At 38.8% G+C, this 18,280-nt stretch overlaps 1 protein-coding gene across 1 annotated transcript in view; it reads right to left on the reverse strand.

The window, feature by feature from the left end:
• Window positions 1-18,280, reverse strand: part of CUBN (cubilin) — a 264,469-nt gene that overhangs the window by 211,253 nt on the left and 34,936 nt on the right. Inside the window, exons 18-22 of the mRNA XM_082649450.1 lie at window positions 8,030-8,174; window positions 7,624-7,802; window positions 4,227-4,392; window positions 3,659-3,875; window positions 767-897 (exon numbers count right to left, since the gene is read on the reverse strand). Of these exons, the coding sequence (XP_082505576.1) occupies window positions 767-897; window positions 3,659-3,875; window positions 4,227-4,392; window positions 7,624-7,802; window positions 8,030-8,174 (838 nt within the window). The remainder of the gene's footprint in view (window positions 1-766; window positions 898-3,658; window positions 3,876-4,226; window positions 4,393-7,623; window positions 7,803-8,029; window positions 8,175-18,280) is intronic.

Below are 18,280 nucleotides of genomic sequence, written 5' to 3' on the forward strand. Positions count from 1 at the left end.
TTAAGTCAAATTTAGAAATGCACGTTTTGACAAAAAATCTTTCATTTTCTGCCATAGAATGACATGTAGTAGTTTCTTATTCTGTTGTCCTTTTTCTAAGTTCTTTCTTTTTTTATTTTTTTATTGGAGTAAAATAAAATTGCTTTACAATGCTGTGTTAGTTTCTGCTGTACAACGAAGTGAATCAGCTATATGTATACCTATACCCCCTCCCTCCTGGACCTCCCTCCCCTCCTTTCCCCCATCCAGGTCGTCACAGAGCACGAGCTGAGCTCCCTGTGCACTACAGCAGCTTCCCACCAGCTATCTATTTTACACGCGGTAGTGTGTTTATGTCAAACCTAATCTCCCAATTCGTCCCACCCTCCCCTTCTCTAATTTCTTAAAATAAGTGTTTGGGCTCTTTTGTAACACTTAATTTTGACAGAATTTTAAACTCACAGAAAAGTTGTAAGAAAAAGCTCCCAAATTCCTTTTACTCAGATTTACTACCTACGTATATTTTGCTCCCATCGCTTTATTAGTCCTAAGAACATAAACATTCTCTTACAAAATCAGAGTACAATTACCAAAATTAGAAAATTTAACACTGATAAAATACTCTTACCTTCTCATTACTCTATATTTAATATGGAAGGCACTTAAGTCACTACACTTTATTCTAAAAGCACCTTTCATTATGTCACAGATTTTGGCATGAAGTATTCTCACAGTACTACCCTTGAATGCAGTAAGTGAAACCAAGCATACAATGCTATTTTATTACCTGCTGATGCATCAATTGCTTCATAGTTTACTAAAAAGCCTTCATAAGCAAGGTCAGAGTCAGCCACAAATGTAAGCATTAATGAGTTGTCACTACTGGTAAGAGAGGGTGGGATGGATTTTCCACAATATCTATTTGAAACCAAGAAAGAACACAGGTTTAAAAACTTTCAGTATGCTTGAAATGATGTACCCCAAATTAGGACATATAAAAAAAATAACAATAATATCCCCTATTAACCTTAAAAAACAAGTATATTTCAAGCACAAACCATTTACAAAGTTGCTAAAGATCATCCAATTCATGATTACTTCCTTTAGATGGTTTTATGTATGTGCTTAGCTGTGTGACTTGTAACAGAAGTTCAATGAAATTAGAAACTACGAGCTATAGGAGTCACCATACCGCACATTACTGAACTTATTCACAGAAATGTAATCAACACACTTATGCAACAAAGGAAAACCATGTATTATAAACTCAGAGAGCACAGACTCTAGAGTCAGGTCTATCTCTTAGAGGCGTTATGACTTTGGGCAGAGGACTCAACATCTATGCCTCAGTTTTCCCATCTGTAAGATGGGGGTGATGACACCACCTACTTCCTAGAGTTGTTTTGAGAATTGTATGAGTTAATACACTGTACATAAAGAACTTAGAACAGTGCCTGGAATAGTAAGCCTTAGACAGGTGGAATCTATTGTCTTTATCCAGCTGGCCTATGCAGAGGTAAGAGTTTGTTTACTAAACCATGTCAAGTTTTTGTTGAAGAAAACAATTTTACTCAGAAAAACTCTTGTAGTAAAGCTAAAAGACATTATGTCGTGAGCTTTCATCTAGAGAAACATTTATAAGAAGGAGTGGCTAGGAAATAGAAATCTCAATTCAGAGAACACTTGGTAAAAGTACCTTAATGGAATGACAGGGGGAAAAAAATAGAAACCAAAATAAGACAAAGTATTAAATATGGGAAATAGATGAGTTAATTTCTGTAAAAGAAAAAGGAAAAGAAAAGGTGTATAATACCATTTCAGTGTTAAAAATGACAATATCTTGATCAAAACAAAGGTAGATGAATTAATTAATATTCTAAATGTCTCTCTATATGCCCATGTCTGCCAAATTCGGACTAGATCATTGTAGCTTATGTCATTCAGCAAAAATTATGTATTTTTCAGTGATTACAAGTCAAGTATAAAAAAGAAATAGAAAAAAAGAAGGAATTTTAAAAACTTAAAGATTAAGACAAGAAAGATCAAAAAATGAAGAGGGAGAATAAAACTGGGGGAAAAAATAAGTTCAAGGAAATAATGGATAAAGAAAAATGTTTAAAAAATGGATGAGGAGGGCTTTCCTGGTGGCGCACTGGTTGAGAGTCCGCCTGCCGATGCATGGGACACGGGTTCGTGCCCCGGTCCGGGAACATCCCACATGCCGCGGAGCGGCTGGGCCCGTGAGCCATGGCCACTGAGCCTGCGCGTCCGGAGCCTGTGCTCCACAGCAGGAGAGGCCACAGCAATGAGAGACCCACATACTGCAAAAACAAACAAACAAAACAACAACAACAAAAAAAAATGGATGAGGAAAAAGAAAATGAAATACAAAAAGAAGGGGAAAAAGGAATCAGGAGATATCTATTTCCAACAAAGAGGTAGTAACAGCGGCTGGATTTACATAATCTTGTATCTGAAACAACTGAAAATCTGGACAAAAATAGATAGAACAATGGCTCTCAAGACACTGGCTATCAAGCAGTGAAGGACAATGACTCTTCAGAGACAGGAGACAAGTGAGTTTAAAAGCAAAACTGGAAATGATCAAACTGTTTCAAAGTAACTTAACTGCATCCCAAAACAAAGCCCAAGAATACAGTAGTGTCCAGTGCACAAACGCAAAATTGAAAATGTGTGTCATCCTATCAAATATTACCAAGCATGAAAAGAAGAAGGAAAGTATGACCCATAATGAGAAGAAAAACTGATCAATCTAAACGTAGCAAGAAATGACACGAGGACTGAATTAGCAGACAAAGACATAAAAATAGTTATAACTGTATCCCACCAATTTAAGAAGCTAGAGGCAAAAAATTAATGTGTAAAGTAGAGATGTGGAAGATATAAAAGATGGCCCCAGATGAATTTCCAGAAGTGAAAACTACCATGTCTGAGATGAAAAGATGCATTTGGTAGGATTAATAGCAGATAGACACTGTAGGAAAGAAGATTAGTGCACTTGAATACAGAGTAATAGAAACTTTCCAAAATGAAATGCACAGAGAACAAAGACACAAAATCAAATGAAGAGAATATCAATGAGTTCTGGGACAACATCAAATGGCCTAAGATACATGTAATCAGAGTCCCAAGGGGAGGGGAGACAGAAAAAGCGTTTCAAGAACTAATGGTCCAAAATGTTTCATATTTCATAAAACTGTAAAGCCTCAGGTCAAAGGAGCTCAACAAAATATTAGCCTGACTGAGAAAACTCAGATGAAAAATGAGCACATACAGAATGATGCCACTTTTATATAATTCCAGAATATGCAAACTAAGTTACAGTGATAGAAAGCATTTTCATGGTTTCCTGGGGCTGGGGATGAGGAACAAAGTGAGGAATCGTAATGGGCAGGAAGAAGGTGTGAGGGTAAAGGATATGTGCATTATCTTGATTTTGGTGATGGCTTCGTGGGTATATCCACATGCCGAAAGGTAATTACTAATGGCCAGGGCTACAGAGTAGTGAGTAGTGATGTAGAAATGGTCACTGAGAAGTGTGTTGATCTCACCTGGTTTTTATAACACAACATGATGGACTTTAAATCCATCACTGAAGCAGGAGTGCAAGAAAGCAGGAAGTTTTTGTGTTAAAAATCGAAAAACAAAATCATCTCACCTCCCAAGAGATGTCCGAGAACCAGTGTCATAAACTTCTAGATAGTCCTTTGTGCAATTGTAATGAAACTCCAGATGAAATTCCCTGAATCTCAGATGAATCAGGTGACCAGGTTGGACTATTACGATCCAGGTACAGTTGACACCATGGGGGTAGATATTTGGATGGCCAGGACTTTGAATGCTTCCTGTTGACGCTGTAAGAACTTTTCCACATGCTGTTGAAATAAAAATAATAATAATTATCAGAACAAGTAACCAACAAATAAATAATTTCAAATAAAATAATCTGATCATAATCCCTTAAAAGGTCAAAAAGAAAAAGGTTCCTTCTATGTCACTGAAGATAACCTAGTTTTTCTCTTATTAATAGATATCAATTAATTACTGACATGTGCTGATTAGGAAATATATATTTTTTCTTTGCCTTTGTGTGTACTGTAAATTTTTTTACAGTGTAGATGACTACACATCTGTAGTGTAGATTAAATTTCTATAATAATTTATTTCCATTGTTCACTTATTCTGATACAAGCCCAAGAGGCAAAGTAGGAGAATCAATCTCTTACCCAAAGCCGCAGTACTAAATTTAGCCATGAAACCATAATTTTCAGCAGAAGAACTTTTCACGAATATGACATGAAGAAAATTGTACACGGATGTTATAAACGAAGGTATGTCTGTGCCACAATACTTTTTATTTTCAGGAGAACCCAAAATGGAACTGCTACCAATCTAAGTAAAAAAGATATGTTCAAATTTATTTTGTTAGATATTTATTTTGGAAAACTGCTTCAAAAATAATTTTTTCTAAAATGTTTATTAGTATAGTAAAAATCAATTTTAGAATATTTAATCTCCCGGAAAGAAACTCTATCCCCCTTAGCAGCCGCTCTCCATCCCCCTCAAACCCCAGCCCCAGGATGCCACTAATTTACTTTCTATTTCCATAAGATTGCCTCTTCTGGACATTTCAAATAAATGAAATCATACAATATGTGGCCTTTTGTAACTAGCTACTTTCACTGAGCATAATGTTTTCAAAGTTCATCCATTTTGTATCATGTGTCATTACTTCATTTCTTTTTAATGCCATATAATAGTCCACTGTATGGATATATCACATTTTATTAATACACATCAACTGATGGACGTTTAGGTTGTTTTTACATTTTGGCTACTATGAATAACGACTGAAGTCATTCATGTACAAATTTTTGTGTGGATGTGTATTTTCGTTTCCCTTCGGTGTATACCTAGAAGTGGAATTGCTGGATCAAATGATAACTCTGCGTTTAACTTTTTGAGGAACTACCAATTGTTTTCCAAAGCAGCTGTACCATTTAAATGCTCACCAGCAGTGTGTAAGTGTAAAAGGGCTCCAATTTCAACACTTGTTATTATCTGACTTCTTGATGATAGTATCCTAGCGGGTGTGAAGCAGTATCTCATTGTGGTTCGATTTGTATTTCCCTGATGATTAGTGATGTTGAGCATCTTTTTCATGTGTTTACTGACTATTTGTATATCTTCTTTAAAGAAATATATATTCATATTCTTTGCCCATTTAAAAAATTAGATTGTTTTTAATTTCGATGAAGTCCAATTTTTCTTTTGTTGCGTTTTTTTGTGTCAGATCTAAGAAGGCTTTGCCTAACCCAAGGTCACAGATATTTACTCCTATGTTTTCTTCAAGAGTTTCATAGTTTTAGCTACGAAATCTAGGTCTATGGTCCATTCTGAGGTAATTTTTGTGTATAGTGTAAGGAAGGAGTCCAGTTCCGTGATTTTGTGTGTGCACATTCAGCACCGCTTGAAAAAACTACTTTTTCCCATTGAATTGCCTTGGCACCCTTTTCAAAAATCAATTGGTCATAAAGGTATGAATTTATTTCTGGATTTTCTATTCTGTTCCATTGCTCCATATTTGTATCCTCACCTGAATAACACACTGTCTTGATTATTATAGTTTTGTTCTAAGTTTTAAAATCATAAGTGTGACTCCACCAATGTTGTTCTTTTTCAACAATGCTTCTGGTTATTCTGCTTCCCTTGCATTTCCAATTGAAGTTTACAATCAGCTTGTGAATTTCTGCAAAAGTGCCCGCTGGGATTTTGGTAGAGATTGAATTAAATCTTTAGATAAATTTAAGGAGTACTGCCATCTTAACATTATTATGTCTTCTAATCCATTAACATGCGATGTCTTTCTATTTATTTAGATCTTCAATTTCCTTCAATGACATCTTGTAGTTTTCAGAGTACAAATTTTACATGTCTTTTTAAAGCTATATTCCTCAATATTTATTCTTTTTTGCTATTGGAATTGTTTCCTTGATTTCATTTTCAAATTGTTCATTGCTAGTATATAAAAAAGAAGTGACTTTCATATTTTGATCTTATATCCCACAACCTGCTGAATTTGTTTATTAGTTCTAATAGTTTAAGTGTGTGTGTGTCTGTGTATAGATTTTTTATGATTTTTTATATACAACATCATGTTATCTGTGAATTGAGATAATTGTATTCCTTCCTTTTCATTCTGGATGCATTTTGTTTCCTTTCCTTGCTTAATTGTCCTAACTAGAATTTCTAGGTTTTTGTTTGTTTGTTTTTTTTTTCTTGTAGCAGAAAGGCATTTATTTATTCATTCAACAAAAGGGGCTTGAGCTCCTTCTATTTGCCGGGCTCCCCCTCCTCCCCTCAAAAACAAAAACAATCTCGCTTCCAAGACTCAGGTCGTCTCATCGATTCGAAACCTTTGCAGCAGATATTGATACTCCAGTACTGACTGTTAAAATTTTATCCTCACAAATTCAATCTCATGAATCTATTAACTATCATGGTTCCAGCTGAAAACGCCCACTTTTCTTTTTTTAACGTTGCCTTCTCGCTTTATGATGTGATAACCTCATAAAAGGACTTTGTGTGTTTAGATCGCACACTCAAGTATCCCCAAACTTGTTTCCCCCGCCCCTGTCCCCGTCCTCCCATCTCTGCTGGCTTCCTCACTGCCCCTTTTGGCCCTTCGGGAGGGACTCTGCCTGTGCGAGCTCGTGGACATCTCTACCCTCGTGGGTCTTTTAAAAAAAACACCCAAAACCTGCCAGCAATGCACATCCTCACACGTTTTTCCACTCTTGGCTTTCTTTCACTTAGTGTCTCCTGGGGTTGGGTCCACATCTGCGTAGGAACCGTCCTGCGGTTTCTAGCAACGGCAGGTTACTCCTCTGAAAGGAGGGACTAACTCATGTCACCTGGTTATTCCTGGTTTCGTGGTCAAGACAAGAAAGGTCAGCCTTCGTGTCCAGGTGAGGCAGCTGAGGGCACCGGCGGCCCTCCCTAAACGGCCGAGAGGGAACCCCTAACGTGGCCGCGGGGCACTGTCAGCCCAGAGCCGAGTCCGGGAAGGGCCGGGACACCCCGAGGCCGCCCCACTGCTCCGCTCCAGTATAATGTTGAATACAAGTGGTGAGAACAGACATCTTTGTCTTTTTACTGACCATAGAGGCAAAGCATTTAGTGTTTCATCACTAAATATGATGTTAGCTGTGGGTTTTTTTTTTTACAGATGCCCTTTATCAGATTAAGGAAGTTCCCTTCTATTCTTGGTTTGTTGAGTGTTTTTATCATGAAAAGGTATGGAACCTCATCAAATGCTTTTCTTTTTTTTCTTGCATCTATTGAGGTAATTATGTGGGTGTTTTTGTGTTTTTTTCCTTTATTTTATTTTACACTGACTGATTTTTGGACAGATACCAACCTTGCATTCCTGGGATAAATCCCATTCGGTCATGGTACATAATCCTCGTTATATGCTGCTGGATTCAGTTAGCTAGAATTTTGTTGAGAATTTTGCACCTATAAACTAGTTTTGTTTCATGTAACTGATTTGAGGAAAACGTGACATAATATTTTTAATAATATCCAATCAAGTGCAAATATTCAAAAGTGTTTTACTCTCACCTCAATATAATCTGTATCACAGTGGGCAGAACTTCCCGTGTCAAAGGCAGTGAAGTTGAGAAGAACCACTTGGCTTTGGGGTTGGTGGACGGTCCACCTGCAGATCCTTTCTCCTGGATACACATTAGGATAAAAGGGCGAGTGGATGACCCCTTCTCCAGTTAATTCACCTCCACACGCTGTAAGTATGAAAAAGACAGTAGTGTTTGTCCAGAGATAAATGACTGTTGCCCTCCATTTTACTGCAAAGCTTCACTCCGCAGAAGGACATAATGGAATGTAACACTACTATTAGAATTTTCCCCGTACCACTGGAGGACATAAAATTACTCAATTATTTCAAGAAATGAAAAAGTTATAATCAGGCAAATGAGACATTTAAAAATTAAGGCATGAGTTTTCTTACCGACTTGATAAACAGCACTGAAACTAGCTCTTACAACAGAAGCGTCTATTTTAAGCCTGATCCAGATACTATTAGTAATGGATTTAATGTGAGAGAGGGTTTCACTGCCACAGACTTTTCCAAGTAAGGTTTGATCATCTCGAACCTAAACAGAAGAAGAAAATTGATCTGTAATCCTAATCAAGAATCCTAATCAATAAAGAAAAGGAAAGAAAGAAAAGAAGCACAAATACAAAAAATTAAAAATGACAAACATGATACAAATACACAGATACTGAAACACTTGTTTAATATGATAATTCTATGTACAGCACTATGTTAATATAGTTGAATGTTTGAAATGGTTATTTCCAGAAAAATATAAATTACTAAAATTATCTCAAGGAGAAGAAAAATAAAATCTGAATAGGCAATAAGCCATGGATAAAATTGAATATAATACAAACAATTAGTTCCCCCCAAAAAAACAACTCCTAGAAGATGCTCTACCTGGTAAGTTATATTAAACTTCTAAGGAAAAGATAATTCCCATATATAATTTGTTCTAAGGAACCCTCAAACATGGAACAATTCCCAAATAATTTGTCTCAGAACCATCTCACCAAATCCCAACACAGATAATACAAAGGAAAACTATGGGTAGATCTCACCTATTAATATAGATATAAAAATCCTACACACAGTTCTAGAAAAATGAATTCTCTCCATTGTTAGGCTTATATATCAAATAAAACATGAGGTTAAGAGTAATGCAAGGATTGTTTCAAATTATATATATATATATATATATTTTAACATCTTTATTGAAGTATAATTGCTTTACAGTGGTGTGTTAGTTTCTGCTGTATAACAAAGTGAATCAGCTATACATCTACATATATCCCCATATCTCCTCCCTCTTGCATCTCCCTCCCACCCTTCCTATCCCACCCCTCTAGGAGGTCACAAAGTACCGAGCTGATTTCCCTGTGCTATGTGGCTGCTTCCCACTAGCTAGCTATTTTACATTTGGTAGTGTATATATGTCCATGCCACCCTCTCACTTCTTCCCAGCTTACTCTTCCCCGTCCCTGTGTCCTCAAGTCCATTCTCTACATCTGCGTCTTTATTCCTGTCCTGCCCCTAGGTTCTTCATAACCACTTTTTTTTCTTTAGATTCCATATATATGTGTTAGCATACAGTATTTGTTTTTCCCTTTCTGACTTACTTTACTCTGTATGACAGACTCTAGATCCATCCACCTCACTAGAGATAACTCTCAAATTATAAATTAAGCTCACTAATAGATCCAATAAGCTAAACTATTTATCTCTATAGATGTCAAAAAGTTTGTTAGCATTCCTATTATTAGAAACAAAACTCTTAGAAAGTCAGGAGCAAAAGAAAATTTCCTTCATATTATAAAGACCACCTATTTTAAATCAATAGTCAGTATCTCATAGTGTGGTGGCCATGAGCATGGTCTACAGAGTCATGTCAACTGGATTCAATTCCCGCCTCTGTCACTTACAAACCTCCACACTTAGTAACTTTGAACAAGTCACTAAATCTAAGCCAAGCTCAAGCAGTTGGAGCAAACAGGTGAAACAAACGTGTGAATTCCTTAGCGAATGCCTAGTGCTAGAAAAGGTGGACTGAAGAACAGCTATCGTTATTCTTGACCTTTCTGAAGTTCCTCACTCAAATCAGGAATTCTTCCATGGATATTCATACTACCTTTGTTCTACAGAATTCTTTTGGAAGAGCTAGCCATCCACCTACTAATCCATTCCCTCGACTAACATCTTCAAGGCATCAACAAACACCAGGGCCTGTACTGGCGATATTGCTGTGAAAGACAGTCACCGCTCACAGGAACTCCCAAGAAGCAAGCACTTTTTTCTCAAAAGCGTGAGCGTCACGTTCAGGGAAGTAGAGAACATGCTCTTTTACTACTTAACACAATGGGGCTCCACGGGTACCTCTGTTAGGCATTTTGGAAATCCATGAAGGCATATTTGGCTTTGTTTTCATTATTCACAGGATGGGGGTGGGGCGCTACTGGCATTTAGTGGCTGGGGACCCAAGATACTAAACACCCTGAAATGTGAGAGACAGTCACCCACAACGAGGATTCTCCTCTCTCCTATGTGACCTTCAATGCAGTGACAGTTACAAGTATAAAATCTAGCTCTGGTTTATATACCAAGTGCAAAATATTTTTGCTCAATTCTAACACACACCGGATTTTCCAGGATTACAAGTAGAGTGTGAATCAAAAGAAGTTCTTTTTTTCCTCCTGGAAATCTGCCAAGAATTGGTCGCCATTTCAGAAAATTCACCAACCTACGTAGCCACGTCGGCCTGCGTTTTTAGTGCGGCGTTGAGAGGGTTTAGGGGGCAAACAAGTTACGACTTCATTCTGTCTTCACGTGCAGCTTGCCTAGGCTTTTAACATACTGTCATAACTTTTTAAATTTCATTTAATTAATTTATTTATTTGGTTGCGCCCTGTCAGTTGTGGCAGACGGGCTCCTTAGTTGTGCCATGCATGTGGGATCTAGCTCCCTGACCAGGGATCAAACCCAGGCCCCCTGCATTGGGAGCATGGAGTCTTAACCACTGTGCCACTAGGGAAGTCCCCATAATTTTTTTTTTTAACTTTGCTTCATTTCTCCTAAATCTTACACTTACAATTTTATTTTTATTTATATAATGTATTTATACAATATGAGCTGATATTATCTATGAATTTCATTTCAGAATAGCATAAGGTTGATATAAGAAGGTCTTAAAGTGTAGAGAACCATTAACTTAACCAAATACTCTGAACTCCTACAGAGAATGAGGGAATATTTCTCAGCAGAAGTAACTTTTAAGTTGAAACTTGGAAGAATATCCAGGTCAAAGGGAATGGGCAGTAAAGGGAAGAGCTTAAAAGTATAATCCTCAAAGCTGGTAGGGATATGGTAACATGTTACTCCCATGCATAACTGGTTGGAAGTATAAATTTCTGGAAAATAATTGGACAATATGTATCAGGAGTCTTGGAAATGTTCATAGTTTTGGACCCGGTAACTTCACTTCTCACACTCTGTCATAAGGAAATCATTCAAGATGCAGACAAAGACACACAAGGTTCCACATCAGCGTATGCTCTATAGACCCAAGAATTGAAAATATTCCACACGTCTAATAATAGGAGGGTGATTAAATAAATCATGGTACAGCCATATGACAGAGTCTTACACAGACACTGGCAATCGCATGCCTCTCCACTGACTCATCCCAAACCAGTTCCTTTCTACGAGCTGAACGCAAATTTCACACACAGCCGTAAAGTTATGCTACACAGCTCTCCAACCAAACAGCAAATCTCTGAAGGAAGAGAAAATTTCCATATCACCTTCAGCATCTAACAACTTTGCAAATAGGTGTCGGACAGACACTTGTTGATTCATTAATTTTAAGGCGTGGTATGACGGTTCAATTTTTGCTAGAGACGCAGGCATGCTACAGTTCTTGGAAACCGGAAAGCATGAAACACGGAGTAAGATGTCCTCCTGTTCTTGAACCCTCTGGGGTGCCCTTCGCTTCTGCTAAGACCGTAGCAAGCATCTCTCTTTTCTATTTTGCCCATTAGCAGATGACAAGGAGGAAGAAACACAGTCCAAAAGCAGCAGAGCAAACGCTAAAGCAGGCCGTTCCCCTGGGCCTCACTAATGAAATTCAAGGACTCCAGCAAGGAGAAAGGCAGCTGCAGTCCAAATGTTTTAAGAGGAACTTATAGGGCTCGAGGGCTTTAAACCTAGAAGGTACAATTGATTTTGGCTATGTTTCTCTCTCCCGGTGGAAATGAAACCTTATTAATTCTGAAAGTCTATATTCTCCCTGGAACCCAGGCATGGCAATACTATAACCACAATCCCTCAGTGCTCTAAAGTGACCCCAAATCATGCGGCAGCGCATCCTGTATTCACCATCTTAGGGCTTGTGAATTTGCATGCCTCCCTCCGCCCCCTCAGCGGCAACAAAAACCTCTTTCGTTTTTCCTATTCAACTTCCTCCTGTAAGAGACTGCATATCTCACAAGCTCATGGCCTTGTGACTTGTGCTGTCTCCCTATGGAGATTTAATATTTATCCTTCCCGTTGACTCTGGGCTTGGCCACAGGTCTCGCTTTGCCCTAAAGAATGTGAGCAGAGGTTATGTGCAGTTTCCAAGTAGAAGCTTTGGGGGTCACTGCACGATTCAACCGTCTTTTCCTTTCTGCTCTCACAAGACCAAGGGCTGGGGCCCCAGGGACAGATGGGACAGGGGCCAGATCAGCAGAACTGCCACCGATACCAGACTAGCATGTTAACACCAGTGGAGAATAAACATATGTCACTGTAAGCCACAGAAATTTTCTGTTATTGCTTTTGATTTGTTTTCTTGTTATTGACTGTTTGTTACTGCGGTGTAATCGAGAAAGATGACTCATATTTCAGCCTGGTCTGTACTGTTTCTTAAGAAGTCAGCTGAACTCATGCCATGGTCACTTGCATCACCACGCCAAATTCATTCTTTACTGTGGATCACATTTGCAAAGAAATGACAAGGACCATTCCAAATTCTAGTGTTCTGGGGACCAGGCCCAGATTTTTCATTGTTTGCTTTATTCATTCAGCAAACACTGATGGTTTCAGGCTCAGAGATCCAATTGATAATCTGTGACCCATGGTTTTTAACCCTACGGAATAGCCCAAATGCTTCTGATCTTTAACATCGGCAGATGGATCTGGTTCCTGAAGACAAACTACTCATACAGAAGGTTTTTTTTAAATGAAAAATAGTTCTTATAAAGGAGCCTGTAGAAAGAGCTAAAATTAACTGGGCTGTAAAACACAGTTTATCTGAAATTTTAGGTGGATCTGAAGCCCAGTCAGAAGTAAGCTTTAACATCTGTAATGGATCAGGTCCTAAAGCCAGGACTTAATATATGTGCTCATTTGTTCATATCTGCTACATACACAGATTTGTTTTTATATAACAATGTCAAAAATTTGATTAAGTATTAAATCATAATTCAAAGCAAACGAAATACTTTGGCACTTAGGCTTGGTCCAACCAAGAGCTGAAAACAGAACCTTACCATACAGTAATGTTTAACATGTGGCTTCTTGTGAAGTGAGTGTTGGGTTGAAATGCCCCTTAGCTAAACAAAGACTTGATCCTGGAGACCAGCCTTGGGTTCATCTGGGTACACAGGAGCCGGGGTGGGGGAAAGGGGGGTGGCGATGTGGCCCCATTCCAAATGAGAGACTAAAGGGTGAGGGGTAAGAGGTGAGAGAAGCCACACAGGAACTAAAAATTATCTTCTTAGATATCTTGTTATCCTTCTTTATTCATTATTATGTTTCATGATTTCATAGTCAAAATTTTAAAGCTTTTTATGCCTCTGGAAACAGTGGTGCTTCTAATATCTCTATCAATAGAGTAAATTTATCCTTTGTCTGCTTTTTTTAAAAAAATCTGCTTTTCTCAAATCAGGACTACAGGTGTAGTTTTACCTAGAAGTGTGTTCCTACATGACTGCCAACTCCAGTATGTCACCTGCTTCCACCTCTCTTCTCCTCCCCCACCATCATCATCATCATCATCGGAATCATTGTCATGTTAACTTTTACCAACCATTCCTGGTGATCCAGGCACTGTGCTAAGAACGTTCTAATTGTTTCTCTTTTCATTTAGCAAAGCTAGCTTCTTTACCCCCATGTACAGAGCCCTACAAGATCTAGTTCCTGCCTAACTCTTGTTTCTCTCCTCTCCTTTGTGATTCCAGCCACACTACTCTATTTTCACTTCTTCATGTTTGCCATGTTTTTTCTCAGTTCAGTGTCTAAGGCTACGTTGGTACCTCTAGCGGGAATTCTCCTTCTCTTAGCTCTTTGCATTGCTAACCCCTCTCATCTTCAGACTCAAAATGTGACATCCTTAGGGAAGATACCCCTAACCATTCAACCAAAGTCATCAGCACTGTTATTTTCTTTCACGTACTTTCTTTCCTTCACAATACTCTTCCCACCTTGAAACTACGTAGTTGTGTGCTTACTTGTTTAATATCTCTTGTGTTTTACGTACCCATCCCCAACACAGTGCCTGGCATCCAAGTTGTCTGATAAATATTCAGAGAATGAATAGATAAATGAGTGAATGACCTCTTCTAATCCTTCTGTAAACAGTAGTCGTATTACTATTCCCATTATGGATGAGGAAACCAAGGCTTACTGATGTCAAACATCATGCCTTCAGTGAAACAGAGAGCTGAAGTCCTCTGTCATGTTTTCATGCAATATTGTTCTCATTTATACCAGAGAGCATGGGTCATCCTCTCGATCTGCCCCAGAAGTCTGGAGCATTCTTGGTTACCCCGATTTCCATAGCTTCCTCTTCTCACTCACTGCTCTCCGTCTCACTTGTTCCATGGGGTTTGTGATGTCCATGTAAACATGCAACTCCTTTACACACAGGAAGGATCTACGCTATATGGTCCCTCGCGACTCCAAAGCTAGGCGGTTCTACCACCCCAGTCTATCTCCTGGCGCCACCACGCCAATCTGTAGAATGATTTCACCTGAGCAATAGCACATTTTATCACTTCATTAAAGAGCATCAGGATGGCAGAGCAATTTTGGAAAAACTGTGTTGACAACAAGTGCTAAGAAACTAACCAAATGTTTCTAGTCTCTGCCCAGACTCCAAATCCAATATGCTAAGAATGAAAACTATTGAACATCTCACCATGTCCCCTTTTTTCCTGCCATCTCTAGAAAGACATTTCTTTGAACTAAAGTTACTTCCAACGTGTGCTTAACTGGAAAACAATGCTCCTCAGGCTACTCTGGTGAGCGTGCTTCCTGCAGCCACATTCCAGCTTCAGTTGTCAGAGGGCTTATTCTTTCTCTGCCATTTGGGTTTATATCCTTAAGAATTTTTCTGTGAATCACAGTCATGAGACTCTGACCAACACGTCCCCTTGAGGGTACCAAGTGTGCTCAGGCAGGCCGGAAGTCACAGCCCTCTCTCCCCCAATCCCAAGGCTGGAGCTGAACAGCTTCACTGCCTAACAAAGAGCAAAAGGAAGTACTGTGTGAATTTGAATTCATCTAAAGACCTGTGGGGACGTGGGAGAGCTGTGCAGCACCCTGCCTCCCCCGCCACCCCAGATTCCAAGGGAAGACAGATCTTCAGTGTTCCAGTTTACTGTGCTCTCCGACTTTCCCATTTTTTTGGTTCTTTCTTTAAAATCTTAGAGCTTTTACCTGGTTTTGATATATAGCATTTTCCTACATTGTCTTTCATTTCATTTTCTAGTTCCTTCCTTAACCCAGTAATTATTTAGGAGAAAGTTTACAGATTTCCAAGAAGTTGGACATTTAAAATTTTTTATAATTTCTACTTGCATCGCATTGTAAAGAGATGTGCGTACAATTTCTGTTGTGAATTTACTGGGATTGGCAAGAGGTCTAAAATATGATTAATCTGTCATTCAATGAGACTTGTAGAATGGGTACACATTCCCTAGATTTCAGAAGCCAAATTTAGTGTAATGTATTCTCCCTATCTTATTAATTATAGTTATCAATCTTTCTCTGCTGTTTATTTCTCTTTCCTCTTCTAAGAGGGAACAACTTCCCCAGAAGCTCTCCTGTTTCCCCACAAGGTCCCTCTCCTCCCCCTTCCCTTACTAGTCTCTCTTCTGTGCTCCCTTTCGACTTCCCCAGTTTTGGTGGGGAGGGACAGATGATGTGGGATGGGTCGAGGAGATCTGGTGGGGCGAACAATTCTGTTCATTTCCTTCCATATCCTATTTCAAGCCCTGGCCTTAGTATCACATAAGCTTCTGAAATTATTATTCAGCCTAGTGCTCACATTCTCTGGGATTAAAAATTAAACTTTCATTACTACCTTATGTGTCCTTCACTCAGAGTTCTGACGGCTTAAATCACTTATGAAATATTAATGAGAGGGGCTGCTTTTTATTCTGGAAAGATAGTTCTGTCACATTCATTGAACTATTCTCTACAGTTTAAAAGCTCTCTTAGACAAAAACGGAGGGATGAACAGTTGATCTATTCTTCCTATACTTATTCTTTTGTTACCAGCCACATCACATCACCCATGGGTGACAAATCTTTTTAGAAGTAGAAACTTAGAGAGCTGTATAAATCCAAGAATTAATACATAAATGTGTGTTTCTTGTTTTAAAAAAAAGAAAAAGAAAGATATGCTACACTGAGTATGGGTAATACCACAGTTATTATCACACCCACCAGAAGGCCAGCATCAGCCCCAGGACCCCCCCAGGCCATGTGGCCAACCATTCCAGGACCCAGTCCTGCCTACCAGCAGGCTCATCACCGGCCCTGAGACACCCCCCCCAGACCATGCAACCAGCCATGCCAGGTCCTAGCCCCACCCACCAGTGGGCCCAGCACCCGCCCCAGGATGCCCCAGGCCATGTGACCAGCCACACTGGGGCTTAGCAGTGGGCCACCAGTGGGCTGGCAGTATCTCAAGAGGCAGGCCTCACAGCCAACAGGACCAGGAGCCAGTCCCACCTGTCAGTGTGCCCACAGCAGTTGGCTCTGTCACAACAGAAGGGGCCACTCAGCCCACATAGGGGCACCCACAGAGCATAAAGCTCTGGTGACCAGAGGCGAGTATGAAGCAGGGCCCCATAGGACGTCTTCTACATAAGGCTGCTTCTCCAAGACTGGGAAATGTAACCTACCTACCTAATACAGAAAAATAAACACAGAGAATTAGGCAAAATGAGGAGACAGAGGAATGTGCTCCAAAGGAAGGAATAAGACAAATCCTCAGAAAAAGAACTAAATGTAGTGGAGACGAGCCATCTACTTGATAAAGGGTTCAGGGTAATGATCTTAAAAATATTCAATGAACTCTGAAAAAGAATGATGAACACAGTGAGAAGTTTAACAGAGAGTTAGAAAATACAGAGAAGATACCAAAAAGAGCTGAAGAATACAATAACTGAAATAAAAGATACACTCAAAGGAATCAATGAATTAGCAAACTTGGAAATCAGCCAAGCTGAACAGAAAAGAGAAAAAAGAATTTTTAAGAATCAGGATAGTTTAAGTGACCTCTGGGACAACATCAAGTGTACTAACATTCACATTAAAGGGGTCCCAGAAGGAAAAGAGAGAGAGAAAGGGGCAGAGAACTTATTTAAAGAAATAATATCTGAAATATTCCCTAAACAAGGAAAGGAAACAGATAGCCAGGTCCAGGAAGCACAGAGAGTATCAAACAAGATGAAACCAAAGAGGTATAAACCAAGACATACTGTAATTAAAACAGAAAAAAAAATAGAGAATATTGAAAGCAGCAAGAAAAAAGCAACTAGTTATATAGATAGGAACTCCCATGAGACTATAAGCTGACTTTTCAGCAGAAATTTTTCAAGCCAGAAGGGAGAGTAACAATATCTTCAAAGCGATGAAAGGAAAATACATACAACCAAGAATACTCTATCTGGCAAGACTATTATTCAGATATGAAGGAGAGATAGAGTTTTACAACCAAGCAAAAGCTAAAAGTGTTCAGCACCACTAAACCAGCTTTATAAGAAATGTTAAAGGGTGTTCCATGTAAATGGAAATGAAAAGAAATCTGGGGTAGTAATACTTAGATAAGACAAAATAGACTTTAAAACAAAGCCTGTAACAAGAGACAAAGAAGGGCATTACACGATAAAGGAATCAACCTGACAAGAAGATATAACAATTACAAGTATATATGCACCCAAAATAGGCACACCTAATACATAAAGCAAATATTAGCAAACATAAAGGGAGAAGTTGACAGTAACAATAAAAGTAGGGGACTTTAACACCCACTTATGTCAAAGGACAGATTATCCAGATAAAAGATCAATGAGAAAACATTGGCCTTGAATGACACATTAGACCAGATAGATTATATAAAACATTCCACCCAAAAGCTGCAGATACACATTTTTCCAAGTGTACATGGAACATTCTCTAGGATAGATCACGTGCTAGGCCACAAAAAAAGTCTCAGTAAATTGAATAAGATTGAAATCATATCAAGTAACTTTTATGACCACAAGAGTATGAGATTAGAAATCAACTACAGGGAAAAAAAAAAAAAAAACCTTGCAAAGAGAAATACAAACATCCACATCTTTGAGGCTAAAAAATATGCTACTAAGCAACCAATGGGTCACTAAACAAATCAAG

This window comes from Grampus griseus (assembly GCF_964374135.1).
Source record: "Grampus griseus genome assembly, chromosome: 2".
Taxonomy (NCBI): domain Eukaryota; kingdom Metazoa; phylum Chordata; class Mammalia; order Artiodactyla; family Delphinidae; genus Grampus; species Grampus griseus.